Source organism: Pyrgilauda ruficollis, unplaced genomic scaffold (assembly GCF_017590135.1).
Source record: "Pyrgilauda ruficollis isolate IOZ18807 unplaced genomic scaffold, ASM1759013v1 scaffold5, whole genome shotgun sequence".
In the NCBI taxonomy this organism is placed as follows: domain Eukaryota; kingdom Metazoa; phylum Chordata; class Aves; order Passeriformes; family Passeridae; genus Pyrgilauda; species Pyrgilauda ruficollis.
In genome coordinates, this window is record NW_024526599.1 from 15,793,036 (window position 1) to 15,809,872 (window position 16,837).

The 16,837-nt window shown below is 38.7% G+C and overlaps 2 protein-coding genes across 3 annotated transcripts in view; one reads left to right on the forward strand and one right to left on the reverse strand.

The window, feature by feature from the left end:
* Nucleotides 1-3,721, forward strand: part of SNX25 (sorting nexin 25) — an 81,964-nt gene extending 78,243 nt beyond the window's left edge. Inside the window, exons 17-19 of one of the 2 annotated variants that reach the window (XM_041480052.1) lie at nucleotides 69-250; nucleotides 1,829-1,929; nucleotides 2,712-3,721. In XM_041480052.1, coding sequence (XP_041335986.1) covers nucleotides 69-250; nucleotides 1,829-1,929; nucleotides 2,712-2,786 — 358 coding nt within the window. In that variant the 3' untranslated portion in view covers nucleotides 2,787-3,721. Of the gene's footprint in view, nucleotides 1-68; nucleotides 251-1,828; nucleotides 1,930-2,711 lie in introns of those variants that run through there. The other variant, XM_041480053.1, reaches the window with a different exon arrangement.
* A 1,066-nt stretch (nucleotides 3,722-4,787) lies between these two features.
* On the reverse strand, nucleotides 4,788-15,989 carry LOC121360279 (LRP2 binding protein). Its single transcript, XM_041480000.1, has 8 exons — nucleotides 15,590-15,989; nucleotides 15,192-15,304; nucleotides 13,187-13,300; nucleotides 11,522-11,664; nucleotides 11,339-11,444; nucleotides 10,655-10,878; nucleotides 6,716-6,881; nucleotides 4,788-4,898 (listed from the first exon to the last, which is right to left on the reverse strand). The coding sequence occupies exons 1-8, from the start codon at nucleotides 15,870-15,872 to the stop codon at nucleotides 4,833-4,835; spliced, it is 1,215 nt and encodes a 404-aa protein (XP_041335934.1). The 5' UTR covers nucleotides 15,873-15,989; the 3' UTR covers nucleotides 4,788-4,832.
* Nucleotides 15,990-16,837: the final 848 nt, after the last annotated feature.

Here is a 16,837-nt window from a genome sequence, read left to right on the forward strand (position 1 = left end):
TAAAAAGAATAAATATGGATAAAACATGAGACTAGCTCTGATGGGCTCCCTTCTACACTTCTTTACAGGCAAATCCGTGACACTGTACACTGGATGTTCAGTGAACCAATGCTTGTTTACTACATTGGTGTGTTTCGAGATGCTTTTTGGCCAAATGGAAAGTTGGCTCCACCACCGAGAGCCAAGAGTGATGAACAAAAGCAGGAGACAAAACAGAGAGCACAGCAAAAACTACTTGAAAACATTCCAGGTGAGATCACTTTGATTCTGCTTAATCATGGATTTAATAACTAATAAGGAAACTGGTTAATCAAATTACTTTCCTGTAGAGTTTTAAATTATGATTATTTGCATAAATAAGGGTGATTTTGGTCTTAGTCTTTGCCTCTCCTGCCTGTCTGGTAAAAGGCCTGGATTCAGATATCATTGGTGGATGCAAAATCAGAATTGCTGTATTTTTGTGCATAATGTTCATCAAGGAATCTCAGTTGATTCTCTCTCTGCTGGTTCTCTGTGAGCAAATATGTGGCTTTGCTACTTGGAATTACTTGCCAAATAGGGAGAGTGGCACCCACCCCAATTACTTCTTCCTCTTATATTTTAGTTGGAGAGAGAGAGAGAGACACATGCTGTCAGTGTTGTGTGTTGTCTATTTCTGATAAGAGGTCTCAGGGCACTGAATGTTAGAGTGACCTGCATCCTGGGCAGAAAAAGATCCTAGATGGAGTGTTTTTTTCAGTGCTTTCCTTTGCCTACCCTTATCTCCCAAGCCTGAGCAGCTGCCTTTTCAGCCAGAATGTTTTTGGGGCACCATTCTGAGATGCTCCATCCTGTCCCACTCACAGGACAGGAAATCCAGTTACATACTTCTGACCTCTCAGAGATCATGTAAACCCAAAGGCACCTAACTGAAGAGAATCAAAATCATTGCCATTAAGACCTGGAAATGCACTTCAGCATAGCTTGAATGCTTTTTCTCTGCTCCATCTGAAGAGAATGAGCTATTTTATGGCTTCACTTAGATATCTCATATACCCCCATGCATTAGGTGGTTTAATCAACTTTTACTGCAAAAAAGGAGTAGGTATGCATATTTGTCTTTTGATGTGTAAACAACCCTTCCATTTACTGCCCGTGTTTTATATTGATCTACTTACCTAAATAGCCTTCCATAGTAGGTTTGTGGTATTGTTTGATTTCCTGTTTGTTTCTGAGCTTGGAGCCATATGTCAGGACATAGCTGAATGCACCTTAGATTAATGATGGAGCACTGAATCACTATTTGTTCTCTAATTTAATCCAAAGTGTAAATAATTGAGTTAGAATTCTCTTAACTGCCTTCTTGTGGCAAGTATTCCCTGTGAAGACTGAGAGTCAATTCAAGTGCTAAATTTGTTTTAAATGTTGTAGAAGTTGTGTCTTTGGCTTAAGGTATATTTAAGTGAAAGGTTTAATGATGTGTGAGATGAGACTTGACTTAGTGAGGTGAACTACTGAAAAGGGATTTGATGTGTTATGTTAGAACACAAAATGTTCTGAGATGCACACACTGTTATCTATTGAGTAACTGGAGAATAAGGGTATCTTTTCAAGCTGTGTTTTTAAAAGGTTGGTGAGGAGGGACTCTGTGTATCTTGTAGCCAAGGACCAATGAAGTGCAGTGGCTTTGTTTCCCCTCCTTTATGGGTCTTTAAGATTGAATTAGATGATCTGGAAGGCCTCTTCCAACCTTTATGATTGTGATTTTGGGTAGTAAAATGATGATTCTGGCTGTAGGCTTTGCCTAGCATGAGTGAAACAACATAAACTGAAGTAATGTTTGTTGCAGATACTCTGCAGAATCTTGTTGGACAACAAAATGCCCGTCATGGTGTAGTGAAAGTGTTCAATGCATTGCAAGAGAGAAAGGCTAATAAGCATCTACTTTATGTGAGTAACCAGAAAAGCATGTATTTAACAATATAATCCTGTAAGTTACTGAGCTCTACTCACTCAGTATTAAAGCCTAGGGGATGTTTTTGCAGATATTTATTTATTGTTAAAATAAATCAGTTGCTCTAGGTTTGATCACTTGACTAAGTTTGAATAACAAAAGACTGTTTAACAGCAGCATTGTTTTTGTCTAAAAGAGATCCTCTACCACATCCTATGTGCCTGACTTCATAAGGTACAAACTAATTTCTTCGTACAGCTTAGAAAAATAACCATATCTTGGAGAATCCTAGAGAAGGAGAACCAGAACTGGCTCATAGTTAGGATATGACAGCCTTTCAGAAGTTCCACTCCTCAACTGTTGGGAATAGTTGGAATATGCAGCTGGATCTAAGTATAACACCTTTCACAGTCAGTCTCTTCTGGCACATTCCAGACAGCAGCCTGTCACACAATGCTGCCCCAGCACCAGAGAGAAGGTGCATGCCCTGGTGCTTCTGATGCTATGAAGTCTTCGACAGAACAGCACCACTTTTTACTGTGTGGGAAATCCCTATCTGAATGGAGCTGCCCTCAACTCTACCTCCTTTCAGCCTTAAGACATTTCCCATGTTATCTGTAGGTCATGTGCTACCTTCTGGATGAAAGAAAAGTAGTTGCACAAATGATGAATGTAATCAAATCCATGTGCTTCTGTTATTTGTGGTTTTCTAAAAATGACGAAGAAACAAGAAATTTCGTTGGCACCTGCATAATTTTAACTCTTTTCTGTTTTCCAGGTTTTGCTGGAACTGCTGCTAACTGAACTGTGTCCTGAGCTGAGAGCTCATTTAGAGCAGCTTAATGCCACTTAGGTTTGAATCTGCACAATTGGACCACTAGAGAAATGTCTATGTTCAAGAATAGACATGAAACTTATTTTCCTCTTTTCCATAGAGGGCTGAGGACTATGATTATTTTTAGCATTTTTCTTTCCTCTTGAGTTTTTTGTGAAGTACAGACTTGAAAAGATCTGATGCTGTTGTAGGGTAGACAAAAAATGCTGTATAGCTGCCAATTTTTATTTAAATTGTTCTATTTGACTACTCCTCTGTTTCAAATATAGATTGAAAAATAAATGTTCATATATGCTGAAAGAAACCAGAAGATATTTTAAACATTTATGGAAAGAAATTCTGCTTATAATGGTAAACTAATGAATGTTGTACAGTTCTAATTTCCTCACTGAGGATCTGAGCATTCCTTTTCTTTTCGTGTATTGAAACAGCCTTGTTGTGCAATACCACATGTAAAGCTATTGTGAAAATTTTATCAATTTTGGTTTTACCAAAGATTTCCTGTAGTTTGAAGCATTTGTAAGCAATAAATATCACAACTGGATTGCAGCTTGATAATGAGGCTGTACTGACAACAGATCAATGGGTTTGACAGCACTAGTTTCATAAGAAGTATCTACATTGCTTTGAAGTCTGTGTCAAAATTATGTATTGTAAACTGGTATGTCCTAACAGAATGCCTGTGTTAAATGTTAGTTCAGAGATTACTGCTTATGAATTGCTTCTATGATGATCAAGTAGACATTTAATTAAACGATTCTGATAACTTCCCTGATATTATTCAGGGCTGTTTTGTTCAAACGCCCCAATTTCAAATAACCTTCAAATCTTTCTCTTATTTTATACAAGGAAAGAAAACTGTCTTCAGTGGTTGGTGGTTTTTTTAAATTTATGTAAAAATATGTACATATGATGTTAATGCACATCTAAATAATTAAACATCATGAAAAATCCCTAGCTGACACTCATTACTGTCTTCTCAATTCAGTACAGTTGTGCTCTTGGAAAAACTACTTGCAGTTATGACTGGCTGTATTGTAAGGTACATACAATCTGTATGATCTATTTAAATCAACATTTTTAGTAACATCTGCCCTTCTGTTCTAACAGTTTCAGAAGAGTTTTCAAGTCGTGGCACAGTACTACGAAGCAAGGCAAATTTTATACTTACAAAGCTTCGTAAGTAAACAGGCATTTAGGAATGTGCAAGCTTACCACAACAATCAGTAAGTTTTCCTAGTGGTTAATCAAAATGTCCATAAAAGATCCAGCTTGACATTGCTCAGACATATAAATACTCCTAGCCAAAAGATTTCCAACTATTTCTTATACAAAGGCGGTGTGAATGGAATATGAAGAATTGAGGAAAACAGGCCTTGTCTTGGGGATGCATATTCAATATTTCCATACTAATGTTGGGGCTTTTTTTCCACAGTTCTGTAAGTAGTGTTTATTAGTTCTGGAAGCTGGTATGGTTTGAACTGTAAAGCTTGGGGTTCTACTGGACAGTTTCCAACTTTGAGTCTCTGCAATCCAAAAGAAATATGTATGAAAATTTTTAAGTAAATCTAGATGCTTTAGAAAGTATGTGGAAGAAAGTATAAGCACCACTAACAAATTAAGCTTTAAAAATGGCCAGGGCCTGTAAGTGGGCTGTGTGTGAAAATGAGACAAGTTTGGGCTCAAGCTTTTCAGAATATTAAAATTTAAATATTATAAATGCAAAAAGGAAACAAACATCTTTCTTTGGTTTTGTTTTGATTCATGTGCTATGTAGCAATATGACATAAAGTAAATACATCTGTCCCAGTGAAATGTCCTTAATAAACCTTTAAGTCTTCAATATGATTTTTAAAAAATCTGTCTCGGCTTATCTGAGTTAAAGAGAACATGAACTTTTTACTTTCTCTTCTAGATAAAATGAATCAGTGAATTGCTTTAAATAATAATTTCTAGAAAGTTGAAAAGCAAGCAGTAAGTGATGAACAGTCTATAATTGCTGGAGATTAATGATGGTTTATTGTAGGAAATATATTTATATACCAGTCACAGTTAAAAGAAACACTAAATTCTCCCAAGATTAGCTGCCAATTCAAGGTGAGAAGCAACAACAGGATCCAGATAGCATGCCTTTAAAACAAAGAATATCAGAGTTCTAGTTTATAGCTACAATAAAATTGTATGTTATCAATATGACAAAGTCTTTAAGTGTCAAAAAAATTAGTCAACTTGCTAAAGTATTGAAGAGTTAACATATTTCGAATTGAATCCTTTTTCTGGTGCCACATAAAAAAAATATTAGTATTTAAAATTAGCATACTGGATTATAGTGTTAGTCTTGGCTTTATTTTTTTAGAAATTCTGTATGTTGGCATGGCATATGCAGCACCACAGTCAGAAAAATAAATCTGCTTACAGACTGGATGAGTTTCACTCACATCCATTGTCTATTTCAGGACCCTTAGCAATGCTCACATTCTTTCCCATCTCTTACAAAACTGCCTTGGTCAGTCAATGGTAGGCCAAAACCAGAACTAAGCAGTCAATTAAAACAAATATGACTTTAGGTAAGGGTAATTGTAAGCATAGTTAGCATGAGAATTTTGCAGGTACAAAAAAATCTGGACACCCCCACAACTATTTTGAAGTTACTGTTTTGGGGAGTTTTCTAGTTTATTTTATGTTGCTTCTCTTTTGCTATTGATTTGGAGACACATGATATATTTCTTTTTCTTGGGCCAGGTCTCAACATGACACCAGTCATAGGAACCATCTCTTTATAGTGAGACATTAGTGACACTCCTAGACCAGTCTCAGGTGTACAGCAAGTGAATAATGAGTGAAAGCTTCTTGCAGTTGTGGCAGTTTTACCACACATTAGAAGACAGGGAAGGGCTATGCTCCTAAAATGCCATGCAACAATTTAATCCTGATGAACCTCTTCAATGCCTTAACTAGGAATGATCGTAATACCACAGTTTATGTTCCTGTCCTGATGGCCTCCTCATCCTCTCCTCTATAACATTTTTCACAGTGGGAGAACAAGGTATTTAAAAATTCTATATTCAGATCACCTGCTCTGCTAAGCCTCCTCTATCAGTGACTTCCCTGAGTAAAGAGCTACAAAATTTGCCTGATAATTTATAATTTCCATAACTCTCCGTTCACTTAGATTGCACCAGGATGGACACCGCAGTATTCTACTTGCAGAAACAAATGGTCACTACGTGCACAGAAACCATAGAGTCCCTGAAGCACAGATGCCAACCTGCTACATTCCCTTCAGCTGGTAAAACTACCTTGCCTTGATGCCTTTAGGCATCACTGATACTACTCAACAGGTTAATCTTCTAGAGGCCATTATTAGTATTTTTCCTCAAGCTCATTTTCCATCAGTCTTACTCCAAATTTAGAACTTTGGAAAAAATGTAACTGATTTTTTTTCCCCCTGTATATATTGAACAGAAAAAGCAGTAGATCCTCAGCTATTATGGAAAATGTAAATCTAAAAATACGCATGAGAACCAGTTACGGCCAATTGAATAAAGGTTGTAATTTTTACAGATGCAAAAGTATAAGGAAAAATAACAATTTTTCAGTTGTGAGAGAATGACAGAAAGCAAATTAATTTGGGATAAAATTATTCAAATTGTTTAGCTAATTTATCTTGCTCTTTGCTGTGATGATTGCCACAGATTTTTTGTTGTTGTTGGTTATACTGCTTGCTTAAACAGTTGGGCAGATAGCATCCTTTCAAGGCTATTTTTAGTAGTTTTCAGTACTAAACTACTACTGATAATTTCTATCAGTCTACATATTCTTGCAAATATTCTTTTAACATAGTGTTGGAGTCCTTAATGAAATAGCAAGTTTAGACTAGACTCAGATCCAAGGTATCACTCCATTTCACGAGATACAAACCAGTCTGTAAGACTTTCTCCACTTACTTTAGAATAGTACGTCTTAGCAGCCTGCTGGTTTTTCTCTATGCCTCGGCCAAGCTGGAGGCATCTAGCCAAGTAGAAAGCAGCCATAGCAGCCCCCTTGGCTAAATAAGTTGGATGACAATCAGTTACCTTGGCTAGCATGTTGATGTCCTCATTTGCTGTAGCCCTGTTGTGGAATTTGGAGCATTACGTTAGATAATGCTTGTTCAAGCAATAAGTAAAGTTGACCATATATGACTTTGACAATGCCTCCTTTCTGCTTACATTATCATCCAGAATAAGCTGAAATTCACATGTATTAGGTATCTTATGAGGATTCTTCTATTTTGTATTTGATTTTAAGTTAGTCTTACTTGAATATTGTGGTATTAAACAGCAAACAAGCGTACAACTTTTGAAGTCACTTTCAGTACAGTTATGTTAGTTATAAAAGGCAACATAGTTTATGCTAATTGTTCCCATTAAATTATTTTATGGAAATTGTATGCGGAAGAAAGACAAAGCTCTTATTCCATGTAGTATTTCATGTAGCTCTTATTTCCTCTTATTTCACTACATGAGCAACCTCATGTACTGGAAAATGTCCCTGCCCACAGCACAGGGGCTGGAGCTCTAGACAGTCTTTAAAGAGCCAACCCAAACCATTCTGTGATTCTATGATTCTAAAATTTTCAGTTCTCACGAGGATATTGGCAAATTGTAGTAATCTGAAAATCTTGGACATATGAGACTCCCTGGTTATAAAACTCTGTCAGGAAAACCACTTATCACTGTTTCAGCTCAATTATTTCCTTTCTTCTGCGTGCTTGCTGTCATCTTAGTTTCAGCATGTTTTTACTAATAATGATTTTAAGCATCAGAGGGACAAAGTGAATGTTGTTTTAATATCAAACTGAAATTATCTAGTATAATCACTATAATATTAGAAAATGCTATACCTAAGTGGGATTTTTTTTTTCTGTTGTCTTAAAACAGATACCCCCAAGCCCCATGTCCTTTCCAGGTACCAAACAGTAATTATATGCTTCTTACACATCATTTTAGCTGTGTCAAAGTCACAGACTTGACAGAAGAAGGAAAAGTGCAAGTAATTTCTGTTTATAGGTACTTCCTGTAAATGAGTGTTTATGAAAGATTGTTCTCAAATGACCCTGTGCACATCAGTGCCTGCTAGATCACCTGGAAGTGTTGGGAATGATATTCTTCAACCTAATTCAGTCCGTTAACAAATACAGTAACACAACTGTTCTTATTTAGCAAGAATGTTAAAATAGAACAACAATAACATATTACCTCTTGTTATTCCTGATACGTAACATATTCCCCTTCCTTTCCAAAAGATAATCTACAGAATGCTAATGCAAATAATGATATCCAATCAAGACAGGCAAAAATTCTATTTCAGCACAGCTGACTTCAAGAACATACCACAGCAATTGGTAAGTACAACTGTGTGGGATAACTGAATTACCTGAAGTGAAGTATTAGTAGGTAATGTAGACTCCAAATATTAGGCAAGGTTACACTGCACATAGTCACATAATGTTTTATGCTTGTATATAATGTAACAAATGTAGTTGCTACGAACATAGAAGGACAAATTTTAGCAGAAAAGATATCAGTGCTTGATATTACTGGCTGAACAGCTGAGATTTTTGCCTCAAGGCGATCTTCAATTCTAATCTTCAATTCTAATTAAGTGTAACTGTTTCAAGTATGGTTTCGGTATTTTATTGCAGAAATTGTCACCTCTGACAGTACTGTGGGATTTCATTGCTATTTTCTGCAATTGCAGCTGATGCTGATGAGGTGCACTCTTTATTTGTATGGACAATCTACCATGCAGCATTGACTGGAGGGGATTCATTCCTAGTGAGACAGGCTAGACCAGACTGAACAGTTATTGCTCCAGTTTGACAGTGCAAAAGAAAGAAAAGCAGCAGTTCAGAGAGAAATAGTCCTTCTCAGCGTGGAGTAGAGCAAACAGCATCCACAGCTGAACTACTGAATTAACCAGAGCTTCTGCTACTCAGTGGCATATAGTGCAGCTTCTGTAACATGGTTAAGTTGTGACATGTTTGCTGCTGTGCAGCAGAAGCTATGTAGACATACCCCAAAAAGCACAAATGTTAGCATGTGCTACTTGTGCAAGCAGTTAATCTATCTGGATCTCATTTCCAGGAAGTCAATAATCTGATTGACAGATTGAACTTCTATCAATACACTGGTAAACTCTGGAGGTTTGTCACAGAAATGTGCTGTTTACATAGAACATTGCGCCAACACTGCTCTTGTCCTACTTGACTAGTTCAAGATACAGAAGTGGAAGTGAAGTGGTTGCACTTGTGCCATGCTCCAACCAACTGGGGAATAAGCCAGGCCAACCAGAGCAGCAACAAATATTCCTTAGCTGCTTCCCAGATGAGGACCAGAAGACAACCACCTCAAGTGTATGTGTACCGTGCACACAGCCTGGGACCAAACAGGAGGAGCTGGAGCTCTGCATCCACTCAAAGTCACACAGCCATAGGAATGACTGAAGCAAGGTGGAACAACTCACATGACATGACAGAATGATTGTGAGGGATGGCCATAGGCTGTTTTGTAAGGACAGAAAAAGAGGAGGAGTCATGTACTGAATTAAGGAGAACCTTGAATGTGGAGAAGTGAACTGTGACAATTCTGGAAGCCTTATTGAATGCCTCTAGGTCAGGATCAGAGGAATCATCTCAAGAGGGATCTTACACTAACCATCTGTTACTGACCTCTGAATCAAGACAGTAAGACCAATGAGATAATACTTGAGTCACTTAAGTAAGCTTTGGGTAACAAAATCTGGATCATGGGTGATTTGAACTACCCAGGCATTAGATGCAAGAAGAATACAGCAACTCCCAGGACATTAGTGAAGTTCCTGGAAGGGAGCAGTGGAGTACTGCTGCCTCAACCAAATGTCAGGTGTGCCAATCAGGAAGGAGACACTGCCTGTCTTGCTACTCCCAAATCAAGAAAATCTACTTTGTAGGACCTCAGTGAGTGATAGCCTTGGGTGCAGTGATTACAATATTGAGGATCTGGGATCCTGTTGAGCACTCTGGGGGTTAATACTAACACAAAGGTTTCAGATTTCAGAATAGCAAACTTCAGCTCACACACAGTTGGGATGGTCTCCTTGGAAGATTCCATGGAGAATAAAGGAGCTAGTGAGTGCTGGGAATTTTTCAAGAATGCTTGGAAGCTCAATGAACTGTTTGTTCATCCCCTCTAAAGGCAAGGAGAGTAGGTAGCAAGAGACCCCCTTGACTTAATTCCAAGTTTCAGAGCCTGCTCAAAACCAAGGGAGAAGCATACCAAAGATGGAAAAGCAGATAAAGGGAAGTGGTGGGTTCACTGACCTTGTACACTTTTAAGATTCAGCTGGACAGGGTGCTGGGCCATTGTGTCTAGACTGTGCTCTTGCCAAGGAAGATTAGACCAGATGATCACTGAGTTGCCTTCCAACCTGGGGGTTCTTTGACATTGTGACTGTAGGGGTTAAAGGGAATGGTGAACCTAGAGGAGATAGTGAGCAAGGAAGGCAGGACTGCATGTGGGCATCTGCTTTGGATTCTTGTTCAAGGCTCTTTTGCTTTATAGGATCAGAAGGAAAAGTTCAATCATACTGAGGAATTGAGAACCTTATAGTATTAATTTCATCATTGGCTATTCTGTTGTTAAAGATGTTTTGAATTCATTATCTCAAACATTTCTTGAGTTTGATAGTCAGGACCATCATCTTATTAATAATTTAAATTATTAAATCTATTTCAGCACAGCTGAAAATAGATTTAATAATCTATTTTCTGTTTTCTAATAATCTTTTTTATATGGTCTTTTCTAATAATCTGTTTTATATGGTCTTGCATGAAGAACCTCAATGAAAAATAGAACAAAAATTACCTTTTGGCTAGTGCAGCAGCTTTTGAGTAAAATTTTCTAGTGTAGTAATATTCCACAAGATGGCCTTGAGCATAGATATTTCCAAGTTCTGTTGCTTCTCTCAAACATTCCAAAGCAGCTTTTCTGTTTTGATGTGTACCTTGTCCATAGAGATACATAATGCCAAGTGCTCCCGTTGATTCCAGATTTCCATTCTCACGTGCTTCTGAATGCCAGAAAAATGCCTAAACAAGAGGCACAAAGTTGGGGTATGTATTTACTTAGCTGATTTTCTTGTATACTGTTTCCATACAAGCTTTTACACCAACCATCCTGTAAGAAGTGCTTATACATAAAAGGAAGAAGAATCCTTGTGAGGCTTTTAAACCTGCTTCATTTAGTCAGAGCTGCCAATCAGTGTTACCTGCTTGAATTATAAAGGTTACCAAAGCTGATAAAAATTTAATCCATTCCATCATTCCTTCTGACACTCTCACTAAAAAAAATTAAAAAAAAAATCTTAGCTAGCAGTGTCAAGTGAGTCAAAATGAGGAATTCTGACTATCTGCTCACACAGGCTTCAATGGATGGATAATGTCTAACTACTCAAAATACAACATTCAGAGTCAAATATACCACTGTATTATTTCTCTGAAATTAAAAATTAGTCATGACTACTTTTTATTTCAAAAGGTAGGGATTTACCTTCTTCATATCTTTTAGAATTGGCATAGAATAAAGCATTCCTAAAGTACTCTGCGCCTTTACACTTGCTTTTGGATTTCCATTGTCTGCAGCAGTAAGCCACAACCTAAGAAAATGGGGACAAGAAAGTTTAAGAAACACACAATCTTATAATTTTTCAGGAAAATCACAGACTGCCCTTACCTTTCAGCCTCTTCAGCTGAATGTTTAACACCACATCCTTCATAATACGCCCTGCCAAGATTGTATGCAGCTGCAAACTTCAAGTGACTTGCTTCTGGGGAATCAGAGTTGAGTATTTTCTTCATGTATCCCACTCCCCTTCCCTAAAATTGAGCCATATAAGTTATTATGTTCAGACTGTGAAGAGGATGAAATATATAACCTGAGAATGCACTTCTGCCAGACAGGTAATTTTTTCCCCTTTGAAGAAAGGCTGAGGCATACTGGCAGGACAGCTTGGGAAACAGCATCATACCAAAGCAGAACTGATCTGTGGTTACTAGACAGCCCCTAAATTTTTGACCCCAGCATATTTTTAGTGTGAAACATTTCGTCATAAACGGTCATTTGATAATATATTACTCTTCTTCACTGACACAATTTTTCCCAAAAACATTACTGTGCTTATGTAAATGAATGTCACATCCTACACCAGTAACATTTTCAATTTCAGAATTCTGAGAACTTTTTAATATTGCATATTGTATCTGAAATCATAAAACAACCTTAACAAGAAGGCAAAGTGATACATACTACACTTTGAAGTCCCTGCAATTAAAACACCTTAGACTCATAAAGGACAAAATCTGATAATGTTGCATAAGCAGGGAGAACATTACATATGAGCAACTGGGCCTCAGAATTACTTTAGAAATAAGATTTACACTGTTGGGATTTAGCATGGATACCCTGTTTAAATATGCTGGAAGTAGTCCTTTATAAAAGGTTTTGCTTTTATTTAGCTTTCATATTGTAATACACAAGAAAGAAAGAAACTTTGTTAAAATGTTTATTTGCAAGTAAACAAATGTGGTAATTATGCAGACATATAGAAAAAATAAATCACCTCTAAACCCCAATCAGAATGTTTTCAGTTCTGCTGACAATGCTGTAAGCACCAGACAGGAGTCCCATTTGTTAATATACTCTTTGGTTCAGTTATTTTGGCCTTCCGTCTTACAACTGACCCTTTTATTCCTAATGCTTGTGTTCTTTCCTCATGCCACTTTTTAAGATCATCTTCACCAACAAATTAACTCTCCTTATTGTAGCAAAGCATTCCTTTGTCTTCCTTTTTTGTAATAGAATTCTTCAGTTTGAATTCTTCAAATGCTTGCAAATGTAATTTTTCATGTGTCTAACTTAAGAATAATACTGTCAACCATTGGCAGAAGCACAATCATCTCTGGCATCTGTGCTAAAAGAATAGAAAGTACCTTAAAATTTTTTTGTGCCAGAGATCTTATGCTTTGAAATATAATTGTTTGATTTCCATTTTGACTCACTTTATTTTCATGTACATAATTTGGTATTAAAAAGTAAAAAAATTAAAGCAATTTTTAACATAGCTTCCACATGAAGTCCAACCAAGCCTTTGAAAGTTAATTTTAAAATAGAAATTACTGTATTTTTTATTCCTATTTTATTACAACCATTTTTGAGAACCTCCTCAACCCAGAGCCTTCGTTCTTTAATGATGCTCTGTAAACATCTGCACTTCATGAAACTAACTCTAAATGAAAAGGCTGTAATTTTAAACTAAATAATCATGCTTACAAAGAAGCTCCTAGTAATTATCAGCTAATATTAGACGAAAAATAAAAAGTGTGCAGCTAAATTACTCACAGGGTCTTTTTTAGTGCCAAGTCCATCATAATACATTACACCAAGCTGATACATTGCTTGAAAATCTGTGTCCTGGATTTTTTCAAATTGCTTTAACGCTTCTTTGTACAACCCCTGGGAAAGAGAAAACAAACAATAACTCTCTGATATATACACCCTTAACAATTTTTCAACCTGGAGTATTTCTCTCATGAACGAAGAACAAAAAATTGCAACCACAGAAGTGGCAGGAAACAGACGGAGTAAGTTAACAACCAAGAAAGCTGGGTAACCAAAAGCCATTCTGACAAACTTTCTTCCCTCCCACAAACTGTCATCTTTTTAATTTGAGGAGATAAAGCCTAGTTCAGAATCCCTGCCCCATCTATCTGACATCCTTGAACTTAGGTCAGCTGTTCTTCCACCTCAAGGATTTAACAGTCTGCTTTTCCATCTCTGCTAAGGGCTGGTTTCACCAAGACTAATAAACCAGATGTCTGAAGACTTTCATGGACCCAGATGTCTGCCACACATTTCTTATGGAGGTATCACCTGCAACAACAGAGGTACTTTCACTCTTAAGAATCCATCTCAGAGAGTACTCGCTTCTGCATTGTCGGAGAAAAAATCACATTTAAAAATACAGTGCAATACAAAAGTTAACTGAGCCTGGTGTTCTAACTGAAATATTTTTACACATAAACACGAAGTAAAAACAATAGTGAAATTGAAATATTCTTCTCTATATTTTTACTTCAAATTTTCTGTGTGTTTTGATTAAAAAAAAAGTCAGATTGCAAAAGTTTGGAGCTGAGCAACAGTTCAACAGTCAGTCAAATGTCCTCACAATGACCAATCGTCCCCTAGTAATACTGACCAAGCTATTATCTTATTGTAATTGTCTTGGGAGCTTATCCATTTTGATTGTGGGGCTTTGTATTTTTAAAGAGCTCTGGAAAAAAAACCAAAAACGTTTCTTTTTACAACTAGCTGTCATGAATAACAGAAAAAGAAGTACAGGAGGCACATTTAATCTCACCTTTCCTGAGAATCTAGTGCCATGTGAAGGAGACACAGGGCTGTGATTAGGAAGTGGGATTTTTTTTCCAATATTGAAAAGTACAGTGCTATGAGCATGTGCATTTTTAGGCACTACAGACATACATTAAAAAATCTGAAAATTAAAACCTGCTCAAAGAATAAATTTAGGGATGTACAGCAATATCTATCATGGACATCCAAGCCAGCTTGTCAAGAAACAGAGCGGAGTCTCTTCATTCAGCTCCACGGAGTTAGTCTCAGGTAATTCATTAATGAAAACATTAAGGACAGGGCCCAGAAAGCAGAAAGTCTGATAATGTTCCTGCTGCAAACTGTGACACTGATTTACACTGTACCACTGCTGCACTGTAAACAGTACTGAGTCTGTGCATGTCACACTGGAAAATATCTGACTCAGTGTTTGTACTTCATTCTTTTCTATCCTCCTGAACTAAGTTCTAGTTTTCACAGGAAGCTGAGGTTTATATTCACTTGCCAGCCAGTCTCACTCTGTTCTCTGAGGATTTACTTTCAAAGACTTGGATGACCAATTTTAGCCAAACTGGGGCAGGGACAGAGATCTTGAAGATAATACATTTCAACAAGTTCCAGTTCCCAGGTGGGGAACAAAGATCGAAAGCTGTGTCTTGGTCAGGGCTCACTCCCACTGCAACTGAAAACAAAGTGTGTTGTATTTGGCCAGTCAGCTGCCCAAAAACCCAACCTGGCTTGGAAGTTTGCTATAAGAATAGGCTGCTGCTTACTTGTCTGGTCCTTAGGAGACCTGTGAGGGAACTGGAAGATTTCACTACATGCTTGGGGAAAGTGTAGCTTATTTAGGGGGAACACCAGGTGATTTTAATGGGACCAAAACAGGCACAGGGGAGGGGACCTCTCTTAGGTTTTTTTAAGGTGTCTCTTTTTTCATGGAAAAGGTGTTGAAAACTGTCTGCTTTATAATATTTACTTAAAAGAGGGAAAGCACCTTTTCATAGTATCGTTGTCCATCCAGAAAAGGTGCTGGAGGATCTCCACGTGCCTTACTCTTCACCAGCGGCTCCTCCAATTTTGCCAAGAGTGCACCAGGAGAGAGGATCTCTGATTAAAAACAGTCACACGTTTGGGTTTGTCCCCTAAGAGGTGAAACCTGCCTAAATACGGTAGAGGTCTGAAGCTGGTCCCTTTCTAATATGTTCTTCAAAAGACTAAGATGAAAGAGAAGGCTCTGTTATAAAACCGAAAAGCTGAGCGAAGACAGCCCGAAGGAAACATGCAGTGAATACAGCCTGACCCTTGTGTGCGTGAAGTTCGCCGTGCCAGAGCTGAAAGCCGCGCCTGACCGCAGCAGGGAGCTGCCGGCCGGAGCGCAGGCGGGAGCGGTACCTGGCGGGTCCGGCTGCTGCGGCAGCGGCTCGGAGCGCAGCGCCAGCCAGCACCGCCGGCCGAGCTCCCCCGGCAGCCCCGCGCCCGAAGGCGGCTCGGCCCGATCCTGCCGGGACGCGCAGTCCCGGGCCTGGCCCGAGCGGGGACGGCCAGAAGGGAGCGCGGCCGCGGCCCTCGCTGGTGCCGCGTTCCTGGCGCCGCCGGCCCCGGATCGACGCTTGCTGCTGTGCCGGGGCCTGCCGCCGCCCCGCCCGGCCTGCGCCGGCACCCGGCGCCGCTCCATAGCTGGGCCTGGGCTCGCACGGCAGGGCAAGGTCGGGGATGTAACGACGGCGTTCTCCGTTCGGGCTTGGCTCCACCTCCGGCCGTTGTCCGGAGAGAAGTGTCAGAAGGCACAGTGCGGTCTGCAGGCTGGGCACCCTGCGGATCATCCCCGCTACCGCCGGTTCTGTCGGAAATTAACAGCAGAAGCCCAAAATGCTCTGCAGAACACTATAGGCAAAAGGAGCAGAAACTCTGAATGCAAGTCAGAGAAAAAGGCACCAGGCCGTGACACTTCAGTTTAGCAGGCGGGACTTCATGCCGCTTCCAGTGATCAGAAACTGTTTGTTGTAATGTAGTTTGTTTTGCCCATATAGATATTAAAAAACTTAAAAGGATAATTGAGGGAAAATGCTGTTCGAGGTTTCTCATGAAATGTAAAGCATTGCTTCCACTTCTCTTGATTGCTTCTGGCTGTCTCTCTTACAAAAAGGGACTAATATCAAAATGCATGAAAGTGCTTTCAAAATAATCTTTAGCTGTGCTCCCAGCTTTTTCTTTTTTTCCAGATGATTATCATCCTTCCATTTTTGGCAGTGTGATCTGTTTCTATAGCGACAGGGACAAGAGGCAACAATCAAAACGGGAGAGTGAGGACTGCAGATTTGTGTGGTTAAAACCATGGGCTCAATGTGATGTTTTCCGGTAGTCCCAAGTGACTTTAAGTACCAAGAAACACCTAAAATTAATCCTGATTCATTTTGTGTAGATGATATAACCAAAGAAATCTACAGGAAAATAAACTTTTTTTTTTTTTAAGCATCAATTACTTACTTAACAGGCAGAGTGAAGAACAGTGTGAAAGCAGCAGTACCCTTCAGCAAAGACAACTAACAATGGGTTGCATGGCTGCTTTTGATGCAGAAGGGTGTGAGATTCACCAGCATGCCTTGGTTTATCTGACTGCTTACACATTCATTAGAGCCA